General features: G+C 45.5%; 1 protein-coding gene across 5 annotated transcripts in view; it reads right to left on the bottom strand.

Annotated features, from left to right (window-relative positions):
• FHOD3 (formin homology 2 domain containing 3) overlaps positions 1-16692 on the bottom strand; it is a 381469-nt gene that overhangs the window by 112376 nt on the left and 252401 nt on the right. For all 5 annotated transcript variants that reach the window (XM_079783592.1, XM_079783590.1, XM_079783588.1 and 2 more), the window contains exons 9-10: positions 13899-14042; positions 4545-4786 (exon numbers count right to left, since the gene is read on the bottom strand). In XM_079783592.1, coding sequence (XP_079639718.1) covers positions 4545-4786; positions 13899-14042 — 386 coding nt within the window. The remainder of the gene's footprint in view (positions 1-4544; positions 4787-13898; positions 14043-16692) is intronic.

Raw genomic sequence — 16692 nt, 5'->3', positions numbered from 1 at the left:
TGTGTGTGTGTGTGTGTGTGTGTGTCACAGCAAGTTTGGTACTACAGAAAAACGGGAATCAAGCCATAGCAAAATGAATGAAGGTATTTCCATACAATGGAACATGAAGCAATGCTTTTTTTAATGTACTGACATGAAAAATCTAAACTTAATAATATAAAAAGATGTCAACATGCATTTATGAATTACTAATGCCAAGTACACAGTATATTTGTTTTATACCTACAGATTCAGAGGGGGAAAGAAGGGATTGTTTAATAAAATCATGAAGGATGGGAACTACAAAGCCAGACCTCCTGAACTCTAAAGCCAGCTGCACCCTATATTAGCTGTGGGACTCTGGACAAGACACTTCAACTCCCCGTGCCTCAGTTTCCCCTCCTGTCACATGGAGATAATAGTACCTACCCCAATATTCCACTGTGCTGTGGGAACTCATGAGCAACCATCAGCCAAATCCCCTACAGCCAGGATCTCTTCACTCCTTGTTCTAACCCTGAACTTAAGGATGCTGTTCTCAACAGACCTCTCCATAGCATGGTGGGTTCTTCTCTCAGACCCCACTTACTCCTCTTTGCCAATTCCAGGCCATTTCCCTCCCAACTTCCCTCAACAACCCAGCCCCTTAGGACAGGGGTTGGCAAGCTACACTGTAGGCTCAATCTGGCCTACCACCTGCTTTTATACAGCCTAACAGCTAAGAATGGTTTTCACATTTTGAAATGGTTGGGGGGGATTTAAAAGAATATTTCATGACATGTAACATTCCAATCTCAGCGCCCATAAATAAAGTTTCACTAGAATGCAGTCATGCTCACTTGCTTACCTGTTGACAGCAGCTGCTTTTACAAAGGCAGAATTCAGTTGAGTAGTCTCAACCCATAGCGCTTGGCCTGCAAAGTCTAACATATTTACCGTCTGCCCCTTGACAGAGGAAGTGTGTGACCCTTGCCGTTGAGGTATGTGGCAGTAGTCTGTACCATCCACTCCCAATCAGCTGCCATCATCTATAACCTGCCAGGTTTCTGCTCCATGTGTATTAAAATACACACAAGACTGACAGCTGGATGGCACTACTACTAACATCAGTGACTGAATGAAGTTCGACATTACCTCTAGGGGTTGGAATGTTGTGTGGAAATCAACAGGATGAAATGGAAAGTGCATATACTAAGTCCCATGCAATACTCGTGATCAGAAAGACTGACATATAGAGCAGGACCAAGACCTGGTGTTTGCTGACAGAGGTGAGTACCAGGATGAATAGGAAAATGTTACGGGGAAATTTTATCTATATATAATGGAATGCTAAGCAGTAATAGAGCTATAACATTATGGAGCAAATTGAGGTCAGATGACTGTCCTAACAAGCAGAAAAATCCCAGGATAGAACAGGATGACCCGGGAAGGAGAGAGCCTGAGCCTGGAGTGCACAGAGAGGGCTCCGCTCAGGGCCAGACAACCTTGAAGACTTGTTAGTCCTATGATTACCTACTATTACATTTAAACCAGAGACTCTGGTTCTTTTGCTAATTAGATGCTACAAATAAATTTTCTTGTGGGGGGAAAAATGAAAAGTACCAACATTTTTTTCTCCCCAAATTTAAGTACAAAGATGAAACACAATCACGAAGATACTTTTAGGTGACAGGTGACCAATGAACTCATCTTATTTGGGAAGTGTTTGGTGAGGTTTAGTCTCTATTTCTTCAGAAACAAAAACAAAGCAATATGAATTTTGAGTCTTATCAGTCCTTAGGATTAAAGCACACATAGCCTAGTAGGCCTAAGTCTATAAGGAGACTTGCAGATTTTCTCCTTTTAAACTCTCTTTGAAGTTTTATGTTTATCCTCAATAGGAACACACCAGTATGATATATAAATCAAATACCCTCTCTAAAAAGTCAGAAGGGTAAATCTCACTCAATGACTATGTTTAGGAATGGTTAGTTGGGAAGTGGTTTTGTCCAATTCAGTCATTGAAAGAAAAGACCCACAGCGTGAATTTAATCCATGGCTCAGCCACCTAGTCCTGTGATTCGTCTCAAGGCACCAACCCCGATTTGCTTTTTCACTTGTAGAGTGAGGATGACACCTGTCCTGTCTGGATCCTTGTGAGAGTTAAATGATGTAATGGTCACATGATGTAGAAGGGCCATCTGAGGGCAGGTTGCCATATACATTTTAGGACATCATGAATCTCTTTCTAGACTCTAACATTTTTATCTTCTTTTCAAAAATGTCAGCATTGGCTGAGTTACAGAGATATAAAATCCTGCCTGAGATTCCTCCTGGGTGGCGTATGCGGGCATGTTGCTACAAGTTAGCAGTTCGTCGGGCCAGAACATTCAGGTAGATGGAGAGTAATCTAGGTCAGGCATGCTTCTGTGTCGTCCAAGGTCTACAGGGAATCTAACACAATGGATTACTTAGTACCAAGGTAATGTTTAGAGGCACAGATGTCGAGCAGGTGACTAAGCTATGCATGCAGAGATCCTTTCCAACTTTGCTTCTCGCCACCCTTTCCCTCTATCCCACTCCCAGCTGCCAAAATCGTGCTGTTGTTTTGGGGCCATGAAGCAAAATCCCTCCAACAGGCCTTATGGATGAAGCCACATCGTAATCATCAACATGTAAAACCTTATCTGCCTTTACAAGCTAGAAAATGTATTTTTCTCAAATAAATGCTACAAAATGTACATGAAAGTAATAATTTCAGTAACATGAAAAAGCATCCCTGTCAAAAAGACTGAGACAGCAGCACTCAGAGCAGCGGCTGTGGCCTCCCCGTTCCAGATCCCACCCAGCCCAGCGCCTCGAAACTGGGAACACTGCCCAGGATGGTCCACTCCACTGCTGTTACCTATCACAGGGCACTGTTGCCTGAACTCGCAACATAGGGACCCCTGAAAAGTGTAACAGCAAGAAACAGAACAGGAACAAACATGACACAAGTCATGTTTACACAAGTAAAAGATCACCAAGTGCTGCTGACAAGGTCTCCTACCTCTTACCCTCAGCATCTTTGGTGGGTTTAATTTCAGCCCATTGTGTACACTTTCCTTGACTCTCTCCATGTTGATTTTTCAAGAGTTAACTAGAAGCAGTGCTAGAGAGAGCTACAAGGGCCTTTTGAACATTGCCTGAGTTTCTTGAAGATCTTAATCACAAAGTGCAATGTCCATAGTAGATGTTCTTTTTCATCAATCTGTTTAGAAGTTCTGGTATTCTTTTCACTAAAATAGAGCTTGTTGTACACAGACTCTCAGAAACAGAAAAACCTGTAGCTAGAGGCCTATGTGGTAGAGAAGGGTGTCAACATGGACAGTGCCTTGCACATCACTCCCAGACCAATGCCCTCCTCCACCTGCAATAGAATGCCCCAAAGGCATGGGCTGGCTCATCTGTTAGTGATTCTGTGAATATCAGACCACTCAGGGCACTTCTCCGTAGCCATGGGGCAGGTGGTCCCTTAGGCATGGAGAGGAAGAGACATATCTTGATCACTCTCTTAGGGTCACCCAACTTATTCTGAGTTTTGTTCTTGTCCACCATGCAGCCTCCTGACCTACTTTTGGCTCCAGGTGGATCTCCATGATGGGGAAAAGGCTCCACCCAAATGAAATGAGCAGAGCTTCCACCCTGGGCAGCAAGAAGAGGGGTACTGGCATTGGTGTATCAGCCCAGTGGACCAGGTCGGCATGCACTGGTCCATAGAGCCCCATCGTCCTAGTAAACTGACAGCAGCGGGAAGACAGAACTGGCCTCATGCCCCAGGGCAGCATGTCCATCCTTTTGCTACACCTGTGTTTTATGGAACCACTTCTGCATTCCCTTAGCTTTTGTCAAACTTTATATTTTTAATATGTACAATTCCTCATGAAATCGTCAGTCTATCCATTTCTTCCTATCAACTTTCCTCATTCTTACTTTCTCCCAGCCCAGATGTGAGGTTCCTATGGATGGAGATCACCTCTTTCCGATCACATCTCTTCTTGGCTTCAAATAGTCCTGGCCTATAATAGACACTTAATAAAAATGCTTGGTGTATGACTGACTAAGTGATGGCATTTGTATTTACTGAAACTTTATGTGTAAATACAATGATATATTTTATATTTATGCATGAATAGATTAAAACTCACACAGATTTGTGCTATTTAACTTAGCCTCAACTATGTATTGTCATGAGTATCTCAAGACTCTCACATTTATGTGGTGGCCTACCATTTATTTCCAGGCCAAAGCTTCGTGTTTTGGATTCTTTTTCATTAGATAAAGCACAGCTTTTAAAAGCAGATGTTAACTTTGATATTAAATGATATAAAAACACAAGGGGGTGAAGAAGAGTTCATGGGGTTATAAGAACAAATCTGTGCTTGTCACCAGGGCCACCTTGCCCTGGGTAGTCCCGTGGGAATGTGAGTGATGTTTTAATGGTAGAGAAGAAGCAGGGGAGTAAGGAGGTGAGGGTGGTAGGCACCTGGGGGCGTTGGGGCCTCCCTACCTCGTATCTTTGCGCCCTTCTCCAACTGAATACTTACTTTTCACGGAGATCCCACACTTGACTGGGCTTGAAGCTTGGAGCCGCCTGGGAGCATGGACTGGTTGGGGCCGAGAGGGGACCCCTGACGCTCTGCACTGAGTGCCTGCGGCTGCGCCTGCGGTCCAGGCCCCGCTGCTCGCCCACGCCACCCCCGGAACACAGGCTGGCCCTCCTCCGGTCCCGGCGCCCGCTGGGGGGTGGCTCAGCCGTCTCATCACCGTCCTCCTGCCGCAGTGCCACCTGCAAAGGCAGAGAATGCCCAGTGAAGGTCAGACTTGACATCCTTTCATAGCCCCTGGGGGGTGGGCTGTGCACCTCAGGCTCATTCCAATGAGAATGTAACAGTCTCTTCCCAATCTGCAGCCTCTGCTTTGCAAGGGTCCTACAGCCACACCAACCCAAAGCCCAGTCTGCAAAGTGAAAGACGCCTGCCTCTGTGCATTTTACCCAACCAAACGGATACGAAAAGGGCAAACAATGTCCCAAGCAGGTCTGAGAAATGTGCTGTAATCAGATGGCATCTTTACCCTGGAGCCCAGCTTTGCCATTTCTTGGGCCCAGGAGGTAGAGGCCCCTCTGAAGCCCAGTGGCTCCTGATGGTTCCTGAGCTTGCTTTCCCAACGAGGGAGGTAAGAAGAGCACAGCAAGGATTCTGCAGAGGTGGGAGCCACAGGGTCCAGGTGAGGGGAATAACCTCACCCACAGATCTTTTTTAAGCCTCACCTGAGGACATGTTGAGAGAGAGACATACATCAACATGAGAGAGAGAAACGTTGATAGTCTGCCTCTGACCGGGGATAGAACCTGAAACCCAGTATGTGCCCTGACCAGAAATAGAACCCGCAACCTTTTGGTATACAGGATGTTGCTCCAACCAACTGAGCCACCTGGAGATCCATCTGTATCTCCAGCCTCTTTAACTTTTTATGCCTACATTCTCCAAAACTGGACAGTAAGAAGGGCCCAAGCTGTCACTGACTAGGCTTTTGTGTACACAGCAAGCTGGCTCTGCCATTAACAAACAGGTGTGACCTGTAGCAAATGGCCTGCCCTCTCTCTAGCTCACCAAATGAGAAAAATAGTATTGCATTGGCAGGTTTGTAGTAGGAATAACTTACATAAGGGTAATTTATGTAAAGCAGCTAGAGTAGGGCATTCCCTGTGGCTGGTACTCACTAAATATGACTGTCCTTCCCCAACATATGTCCTCAGATTAAGGGGCCTGGGATACCCACAAATTCCTCCATCACCCAGACTTGGTGGATCAGCCACCTCCAAGCCCAGGTAAGCCAGGCCCCACCAAGTCCAGCAGTCTCTCTGACTTATCAACCACGAGTCCCATAGTCTCAAGTCCCCAAAGATGCAAGCGATCCCACCCTTGGGTGTTCTCAGTCACATTTCACAACTTGGTCCTGATCTGAGAATGGAGAAGTAATATAAAGACAGAGAGATAATCACACCACAGGGCCGATATCACCCATTCTCAGAAAATCTGGCTACTGCAAAATCAGTGATCTCCTATGTCCACTGTTCATCGAACAAGGTGGGCTTGGCTGATTCAAGGCCAGGTTGGCCACTCTCATGCCGGTTCTGAGGAATGAGCACCTGAGACATGGCTGTTTCACAGGAGAGCACCCACCCTTTAACGCCCCATCTCCATTTCCTCCAGCTCCAGCGTCTAGAGAAGGCAGGTTTAGTGAAAACTCTTGTCTCTGTGCCAGATACATTTTATAACAAACTCTCAGATACAGAAAGGCAATTTAATACTATTTTGACTTTTTTGTGCCTCTGAATTTACTAACCAGACATCATTTTGGGGGGGATTGCGGTAAAAATTGATATGAGTTCAGAAAAAGCTCTGTTGTTATAAAATCTCATTGGAAACTTGTTTCCTAAAGGGTCCCCTGTCCGGTTTAACTGGAAGAACTAAGAAATTATGCATTTGGTTAATCACATTTATCATCTCAACTTTAACACTCTAAATGGCATGCTCTGGGGAAAACTTGAAGATGATTATGGACCAAACCAAGGACAGTGTTTTTAAATAGTTCCTGTCAATTACTTTTTCTTCATTTTGAGATAAAAATTCTAGACCTTTTGAACTTACTTTGACCTGGGTATTGATTCTGCTTCTTATTAAGCACACATTTGGAATAATAAGATTAGGGGCTAAAGCAGAGTTCAGATAGTTCTAATTCCTTGTCTAACCTCAGAGATTCAAAGATCAAATAGCATTCTGCTCCCAGTTCCCTGTGTGAATGAAGTGAAACCCAGTTTAACTGCCTTTTGTCAAGGAAGGTAGAGACAGAGAGTTTAAATGGAAAAAAAAAATTCTGGAAAATTATCAAAGCAACACCATAAAGTGGGGGCCTCTCTAAGTTCAGAGCCTCAACAAAACATCCATTTCCTTAAAACAAGAAAAGAGTGTATGGAGGGGTGGGAGGGGCACAGCCTGGGCGTGGCAGTCAGGAACAGCAGAACATGAAATTGGCGCTGGTGTTCTCTCATGGTTTTGTTTTTACAAGATGATTCCTAGACTCAACAGCGTCTGCTGATGACAGAAAGAGAGATTTCACATGTACATTAGGGCTACAGTGGCAGTTCCAAATACTTCTGGTTCTAGGGAGCCCTACAGATTAGAGTCAAGAACCCTAAGAGCCGGAAAACACCTGGAGAGGACAGAACTCACTACGAGACGTATTCAGAACCTGTGGTGTGGAATCTAATTAATTCTAAGTGCAGCAAGTGTCCTCCATGGGTGAGAGCAGCCCTGTCCAGGAAGATCCTTACTCTCACCCAAACGATGCAGTGATTCATTTGCTGGACCCCTTGTCAAATACCTTCTCACTCTTTAAATTAAATGTGGAACACAGTTTGTAAACTAAAACCCAGATGAGGAGCAAGCAGATTCCAGAATCCAGCACTGACTGCTCGCACACCCTGCCCCACCTCACTAAGAAAGCAGATAGGAGCATTTTAAGGTGGCATCTGCAACAACTCTCACCAGCCCTTGAGGCTAATGAATGACCTGAGCATCCTTTCTAATGTTTTCTTGTGGAAATGTTCAAAAGCACACTAAGTACATTGAAGAGTATAAAGATTGTGATGTGCTCATCACCTGTGATAGCTCAACAGTGATCAACCCCTGGCCAATCTTGTCTCATTTACACCCCATTCCCTGTGTGCCCCAACCCCACACAGCCAGTTTTTCTTTAGAGGTAAATCCAAGATCATATCATCCTATCTAATAAAGAGGAGATATGCTAATTGACCCACATGCTGTCACAAAGATGGTTGCTCCCACAGCCAATAAGGAGGGTATATGCTAATTGACTGCCTCAAAGATGGTGGCACCCATAGCCACAACATGGTGGCACCTAGTCCCCTCAGCCCCGCCGCGCGCCTGCCTCCAGAGTCCCCCAGTCTCCTCAGCCCCCCAGCTGCCCAGGGTTGGCCTGAGGTGCAGGCAAGCCTCAGATGGTGTCTGCCCAGCTGCCCGGGGCTGCCTGAGGTTCAGGTAACCAGGGCCGGCCGAGGCTTGTGCTGTCAGCAGTGGCAGCAGCAGAGGTGTGATGGGGCATCACCTTCCCCTGGTCGCCGGGTCGCCTCCCGCCCCTGAGGGCTCCTGGACTGTGAGAGGGGGCAGGCTGGGTTGAGGGACACCCCCCTCCAGTGCATGAATTTTCATGCACCAGGCCTCTAGTTTGTAAATATTTCCGTATATATAACCAAAAGATTAGGATTTCTAAAAACCATAACCACTATTCTCTTAAAATTATTTCTTAATATCATCTAATATCCAACAATATCAACATTCCAGATGGAGGCCAAAAGCTATTAGCATTTCTTTGAGTTGATATTGTTACACTACTACTAACATCCATCCATGACTGGCAGCCATCTTTATATAACAGATGCAAGCCTTTTCCATATTGCTATTCCACATCTTCGTTTTAATTCATATGCACACAACTTTTTTTAAGACACTCTCTTTAATAAATGGTATTGGGAAAATTGGACAGGTACATGCAAAAAATGAAACTAGATCACCAACTTACACCATACACAAAAACAAATTCAAAATGGCTGAAGGTCTTGAATGTAAGATGGGAAACCATAAAAATCCTACAAGACACCATAGGCAGTAAAACTGCAGACATATGTTATAGCAATTTCTTTTTTTAAATATTTTTTATTGTTTAAAGTATTACATATAGTAGTACATATATCTCCTTTTTTCCCCCATTGACCTTCCCCCAGCCTCCCCTACCCCCTGTCGCATGCCCTCATCCCACCCCCGCAGTGTCTTGTGTCCATTAGTGTGCTTGTATGCATGCATACAAGTCCTTTGGTTGATCTATTTCCCCCCTTCCCCAACACTCCCCAGCCTTCCCGCTGTAATTTGACAGTCTGTTTGGTGCTTTACTGCCTCTGTATCTATCTTTTTATTCATCTGGTTATAATGTTCTTTATTTTCCATAAATGAGTGAGATCATGTGGTATTTTTCTTTCATTGCCTGGCTTATTTCACTTAACATAATGCTCTCCAGGTCCATCCATGCTGCTGCAAATGGTAAGAATTCCTTCTTTTTTATAGCAGCATAGTATTCCATTGCATAGATGTACCATAGTTTTCTAATCCACTAATCTGCTGATGGGCATTTAGGCTGTTTCCAAATCTTAGCTATGGTGAATTGTGCTGCTATGAATATAGGGGTGCATATATCCTTTCTGATTGGTGTTTCTAGTTTTTTGGAATATATTCCTAGAAGTGGGATTACTGGGTCAAATGGGAGTTCCATTTTTAGTTTTTTGAGGAAACTCCATACTGTTCTCCACAGTGGCTGCACCAGTCTGCATTCCCACCAGCAGTGCACGAGGGTTCCTTTTTCTCCGCATCCTCGCCAGCACTTGTTGTTTATTGATTTGTTGATGATTGCCATCTGACAGGTGTGAGATTCTCTTCCGCTGCCATTTTTTCGTAGTCTATATGCACACAACTTGATTGAGCTTTTAGGTGAAGTGGATGCCAGTACTGGTACCATTTAAAAAAGGAACTAAATGTCCTATCTAGTTTAGCTCAGTGAATAGAGCATCGGCCTGCAGAATGAAGGGTCCCTGGGTGTGATTCTGGTCAAGGGCACACACCGGGATTGCAGGCTTGATCTCCAGTAGGGGAATGCAGGAGGCAGCCGATGAATGATTCTCTCGCATCATTAATTTTTTTAATCTCTCTCTCCCTCTCCCTTCTTCTCTGAAATCAATAAAAATATATTAAAAAGAAAAACCAAAAGGAACTAAGCTGCTGACAGGTTGTGGCAGACCATAACAGTGCTAGGCTCCCAGAGACTAGCACTTCCCTTACCCTTGTGTAGCCCCCTCCTACACTGAGTCCAGGATTATCCACGTGACTTCCTTTGGCCAATGGGACATCAGCAAATGCGATGCAAACAGAGGCTTGAAAAGTTTTGGTGTTTTGGGACTTGCCCTTCTAAAATGCTGCTATCATACGAAGAGGTGTAGGCTAGCCGGGCCCAGCCAACAGCCAGCATCAAATGCCAAACCAGGTTCATCAGGCCATAGACCCTTAGCCCCATTCCAGCCATCAGATGACTGCAGTTGCATGAGAATCTCTCAGTTGGACCAGGTATGAATTTCTGACCCACAGAATCATAAACAACACTTGCTGTTTCGGGCTATGAAGTTTTTGGCATATCTTTTATGCCCAAGAGCTAACTGACAGACATTTTTTATCACCTACGACAAAGAAGGATCTTAAGAGATTAACCTATTAGTCAATTATTTCTAAAAGTACCATTTACCCCTCACCCCCAAAGTCTCCAGCCTTAAGATGCCTTTCCCATTACTAGGACTGCATTTTAAGAATTGAAAGTTAGAACACATAATCTGACAAAAGATTTTTTTTATTTTGATTTGTGAATTTACGTATTTGTAAAATTATATGAAGCTATAAAAATTCAAATGAATGAAACATTGATTAAATCACCTTTCTGAAATGGAATTAAATTACATGGAATTGGGCCTGTCCCCAGAATGTCCAGGACATATGGTCACCAGATATCCTCCACTATTAAGGAGAATTCTAGAAGCCCAACCAAGTTTTCTTTAATTGCTTACAAACATTCATAGAGGAAAATATTGGCTTTGCTTACAGGCCCCCTTGCTGCCCTGTGTATACTGAATGTAGTTGTCCTGTGGCAATAAATATTTTTTTAAACTGCATTAGCTTTCAGAACAAAATAAAAATCCTGGCTTTGCCTGGTATATACAGCACTCAGTTGTCACCTTGAGTTAGTACTCAGGGCATCTTCCCTCTAAGGATAGCTGCTTTCTGGTTAAATCATGCCCTTCCTTTAACCCAGCATCTGACAAACACTTTGTCATAAAACATGTGATATTAAAAGAGACATCTGAGCACTTCTTGAACTTCTACTCTGGGCAGGTGTGCTGCTGTGTACTAGAACTAGAGAGAGGAATGAGACAGCTGACGTAGAGTAGCTCAAAGGGAAACAGACAAGCAAGTACTGGTACATCCTGAGGACTTTTCAGTCCAGGGTGTGGACATAAGCAAGTGCTCTTCCCTGGGTTAGAAACAATGTGTAGGGGACAAGCAGCAGGAACCCCTTTTACCTTGCCAAGGAAACCCCGTGGATGTAGGACACCTGAGGTGACTCTAACAGGAGGAGTAGGAGTTTGCTAACTTGAGAACTAGAAGGAAGAGTACTCCAGGTGCAGAAAAGAGAATGGATCAAGAAAAGCTCCCCAAAGACCTGTCTTTCTCATTCGAAAAAGAGGAGATATTGAACATGGCTGCAACTTCAGAGACATCTTAGGAATGGCAGAAGGAATGACCACATGGGTATGAGGCCACAGACTGTGTAGGCCCTTGTACTAACTCAAGCAGTTTGGGCTATATCCTGCTGGCCATGAAAAAGAGTTTTCATTCATTCATTCACATATCCATTTATTCACTCACTATTGTTTGTTTTCTTCAACAGAAATGACATAGTCAGACCTGACTCTCAGGAGGATCACCTTGTTTTTAGTTGCAGGGAGTTAGGAAGAAGGAGAGAGCAGAGAAGGCCCCATGGGATGTAGCACCTGCAGGATGCCAACCTCGCCAGCCTCTGCTTTTGCTGCTCTGCCAGGCCTTACCCTCCAGTCACACCAGTCTCCTTTAGACTCTTCACACCAACCAGCGCCCTTCTCTACGACACTATCTCTTTAGGCTGTCATCTCAGATGGCCCTTCCTCATCGCCCACCTCATCCTCTTTTCTTCATAGACATGCTCACAATCTCAGATTCTCACCTTTTTCATGTACTTGGTCACTGTCCGCACCCCATTAGAATAAGCGCTCCTTTAGGACAGTGGCCTTGACTGTCGAGGTTGCTGCTGTGTCCGGGGCCTAGAGTAGTTCATTGTATGTATCAAGTTGACTGGGTCACAGGATGTCCAGAGAGTTGGTCAAACAATGTTCTAGATAGGTCTGTGTGTGGGGTTCTCGATGAGATTAACATTCAAATTGCTAAACAGAGTAAAACAACTGCCCTCCCTGGCATGGGGGGCCTCTTTCAGTCCGGTGAAAGCCTGAGGGGAACACAAGGCCGAGCAAGAGAGAATTTGCTTTTTCTGCCCGAGGGTTTTAAGCTGGGACATTGGTTTCCTCCTGCCTCTGCACTCCAAGCGGAACTTATACCACTGGCTCTCCTGGGTCTCAGACCTTCAGACTTCACACCAGCCAAGAGGAAACACATCTCCAGATTCTGTCCCCCACTGTCCAAGGAAGGAAACTGGGATGAGGGGGCTTAGCAACAAGGAATGTAATTTGCTCCTCACAAAACGTGCTCCAACCTTCATTTAGAGTCCAGACAATAGTCACATCAGATCAATAACTTGAATAACAGCGGGGGGGCGGGGAGGGGGGCATTTGGCGCACTGGGAGCAATTAGAACTCAAGTCAACAGGCCATTAAGCTATGATGCGCAACCCGAAGCAGGGCCTGCTTCATAGGCGTGGGTACAGGATTCTAAGGGCTTTGCTTTCACCATCTTGAAATTCTTATTAATTTTAACTTTAAACTTGGGTTTTGTAAGTGAAGTCCAGTAGGACAATGGAGCAGGTGCATGCTAGAGGAAGCAGGCGCAATATGCATGTCTGCCATTCAACACGCCCATGAGCATAGAGTTCTGGTAGACCCTGATACATGGGCATTCAGTGAGACTACAAGTGAGTACAAGGTGAGTGTGCCACACCTCTGACTGGCTAAGCAGAGTCACTGACAGCCCCAGAGGCCATGCTTTCCATTAAAACCAGGACTTGCTTTAAATGAGGAGAGATGGTAACACAAGGGTTCTATCCTACCCTCTCTCAACAGTGTTACTTTCCCATATTAGCCAAGCACTTATGCTGAAATGATGACATATAAAAAAATGAGGAGATAGGACAGCCCATAGCCCGCAGTTCCTTTTCCTTTTAGCCTTCCTTACTCATCAGTGAATTGAAGATAGAGTGTTGACAGAATGAACACATACCAAGAAATGAAATAAAAATAGCTGAGCTAGTTTTTACAGTTCTTCCCTGTTCCAATAAGAACAAAATACCTGCGCATGCAGGAGGGACAGACTCCACATTCTGCTGATTCTGCACACAGGCTAGATGCTCTTATAATTGCATTTTCAACTGGTAGTGCACAATATCAATGAACAGTAAAACTCCTGATGATACTTCAAAATGTTAACTTTTCTGTCCTTACAATGACATTAATAGCAAATAAAAAGACACCATAACAAGGTGAGAAGGACCAGGGAAGAAAGTAAAAAGATGTTTAGTATTTTTAACAGCAGTATTCCCCCCTTCATTTTTATTTTGCCCTACAAATTATGTAGTAGACCCTGCCTGAAGTTCCACCCCTACAAAGTGTAAGAAATATGACCTGTCTTGCATCTCTCTCTCTCTCTCTCTCTCTTTCTCTCTCTCTCCCCCCTCCCCCTTCAGCCTGAATGAAAGTACTGCTGGTAGGATGCATGTTCTTTACATTAAAATAGTAATAATTAAATAAATAAGCAAGGAAGCAAGTTACCAAGTTTCTGCTAGATCAGCGCTTCTCCCACTTGAGTGTGCATCACAATCACCAGGAGGCTTGTGCAGACAGACTGCTGGGCCCGCCCACAGAGTTTCTGATTCAGCAGGCCTGGGCCTGGGCCTGAGAACTTGCATTGGGAAAAGCGCTGTTATAACACACTCGGAAACACAGGTCTAGAGTATGTTGACCTTGGCCTTTGACGTTTGTGCAAGCTGGAAGATGCCTTACAAAAGGCATGTTCTGTTACCTCATAAATGTTCAACTGCTCCACTAAGTCCAGGTCAGTCCCCTTCTTGCTCAAGTGCCGCTGGGACACGGCCGCAATACCCAGCTCCTCCAGGCAGTCCACCACGTCGTAGAAGGTATCTTGGTCTGGCAATCCTGACAACGTCTGGATGGAGAAAGAAAATGACACAAACATGTCTTAGGGAACTGTCTCAAGGCTCTCAGGGCATTGTTTTACATGGTAGCCAGTGGCCATGATTATAACATTACTAGAGGCCCGGAGCACGAAATTCATGCGCTCGGGGGGTGTGGGGGGGGAGGTGTTCCCCAGCCTGGCCTGTGCCCTCTCAGTGTGGGAGCCCTGCGATCTATCTCCCCAAAGTGGTAGGCCCCGCCCACCCATCTGGGGCTCCTCAATGGATTGCCCCAAAGAGGTAGGCCGGAGCCAGGTGTCCTGCCCCCACAGCTCCGTATGGAGGAGCTTCCGGGACCCGCCTCCGTGGCACCATGCAGAGCCGCCAGGATCCGCCTCCACTGCGCTGAGCAGAGCCGCAGGACCCGCCTCCGCACCTAGCATGCAGTGTCAGGTCCCCGCCCACCCATGTGCACCTTGCTGTGCACCCAGCCTCCTGCTGATGGACTGTTAAGGCATGAGGGCATGAGGACCACATAGGCTTTTATTAGCATAGATGGGGGCAAAGCAAGACAGATGACAAGTTCATCTGAGAAAAATGTTCTGTGGCGTAAGCAGAATGAACCCCAAGATCCCACCCCATTAGTCAGGTGCTCTGTACTCCCCACTCCTTGAGTGTAGGCAGAACATTCCCATGACTGGGTTCCATTACATGGCAAGGGTGATGGGACTTTACAGATTTCATGAAGGTCCCAAGTCAGTTGATTTTGAGTTCATCGAAGGGGAGATTAGCCTGGGTGGGCCTGACCTAATCAGGTGAGCCGTTTAAAGTGGGCTAAGGCCTTTCCTGAACTCAGTGTAGGAGAATGATTATCCTGCTGGCTCCAAAGCAGCAGCAAGCCACCATGAGTCCTACAGCTGCAAGGAAGTGAGCTCTGCCAACAACCACAAAGCTTGGAGGAGGACCCCAGGCCTCAGATGGGACTCCAGCCCCAGTCAACACCTTGACGGCAGCCTGTGAGGCTCTGAGCAGAGGACCAGGCAGGCAGTGCTAGGCCCCATCCCATGGAAACTGTGAGGTGATAAATCTGTGCTGTTGTAAGCTGCTAAGTTTGTGGTAATTGGTTACATGGCAATAGAAAACCAACATAGTCAGTGACCGGCAACTCCTGTTAAGATCAATCTATTGCTCTAGCTGGTTTGGCTCAGCTGGTCGGCCTATGGACTGAAGGGTCCTGGTTTCAAATCCAGTCAAGGGCACATGTCCGGGTTGTGGGCTTGATCCCCAGTAGGGGGCATGCAGGAGGCAGCCGATCAGTGATTATCTCTCATCATTGATGTTTCTATCTCTCTCTCTCCCTCTCTCTTCCTCTCTGAAATCAATAAAAATATATTTTTAAAAAATCAATCTACCAACAGCTGGAGTGATAACAATGTAATAGTTCTCTTTTCTTTCAATTTGGTAGGCCTTCCCTTGGTCTGTGAAATTTAGGAAAACATGAAAAATTCCAAAGAAGCAACCCAGAGACAAATCAATACATAAATAACCCAAGAAAGAAACAAGTGACTTCTCTGAATTCTACCGCTCTTATAAGAAGGATGATCTCAGACCAGCCCTCTGCTCAGCTCTGTAAAGATCTTTAGCCCAACCGGCGTGGCTCAATGGTTGAGCATTGACTCATGAACCAGGAGGTCACGGTTCGATTCAGGGCACATGCTCAGGTTGTGGGATCCATCCCCAGTAGGGGGCGTGGAAGAGGCAGCCGATCAATGATTCTCTCTCTCACTCTCTCTCACCAATAAAAATAAATATTTAGAAAAAAATAACTGGAAGGCCGTTGAGGTGACTTACTACAAGTCTTTTATCTTGTGAATGAGGGAGATAAAGACCTGGAGGGAAGATACTGAAGGCCTAGGACAAACTTCTCTCAGAGCTGCTATTCTCATCTCCTCACACACTCATGCCTTCTACACAAGTCATTCTGGCCTTCAGTTTCAGACACAGACCTTTAGTCCCTATTTATTCCACTACCTTTGCATTTCTAAGAACCCTGCATATACATTTCAAAATTATTGTAAACATGGCGACTGCCCCAAGAGAAAAAAAACAATACTTTCCTAACGATCTTTTCATGACACCACTTCCCTAACACGTCTAGTTTGGGGTTATTAATATTGGAAAGAATGTCTTTATTCATAATGCAAACAAAGTCTTTTTCCTTCCTAGGCTGAGCCAAGAGGACACGACTCACTGTTACTGAGATCAGAAATGAATGAGAAATAACTGGGATCCAGTTCATTCGTCAGGGGCCCCAGCGAGGCCAAGGAGCAGGAGGCTCTGAAGCAGATGAAGCTATAATCAATGGTGCACGCACCTGAGTGGCCAGGTGTGCCAGCACGCGCCAGTGTCTGCAGGTGCCAGGCCAGGCGGCCCCTGAGGCATCAGCAGGTACAACAGACCACTGGACAGCCTGGCTCCCAAAGCTACCTGAAAAAGTGGGCACCTGCTCAAAGAAGGCTACCATCAGAACAAGCCCATCCTTTGGGTTCAGTCTCTAGAACTTGGTTAGAGGATGAGGAGGTGGAAATGGTGACACCAAGGCCAGGGCAGGGCTGACAGCAAGGTGCCCTGACTGCTGACTGTGCCAAACGCACAATTGGAGGAATGCGGTGAGTTGACGTT

The sequence above is a fragment of the Cnephaeus nilssonii genome, assembly GCF_951640355.1.
Source record: "Cnephaeus nilssonii genome assembly, chromosome: 11".
NCBI classification, from domain to species: domain Eukaryota; kingdom Metazoa; phylum Chordata; class Mammalia; order Chiroptera; family Vespertilionidae; genus Cnephaeus; species Cnephaeus nilssonii.
Note: the sequence above shows the minus strand (reverse complement) of the source record. Positions and strands in the feature narration are given on the sequence as shown.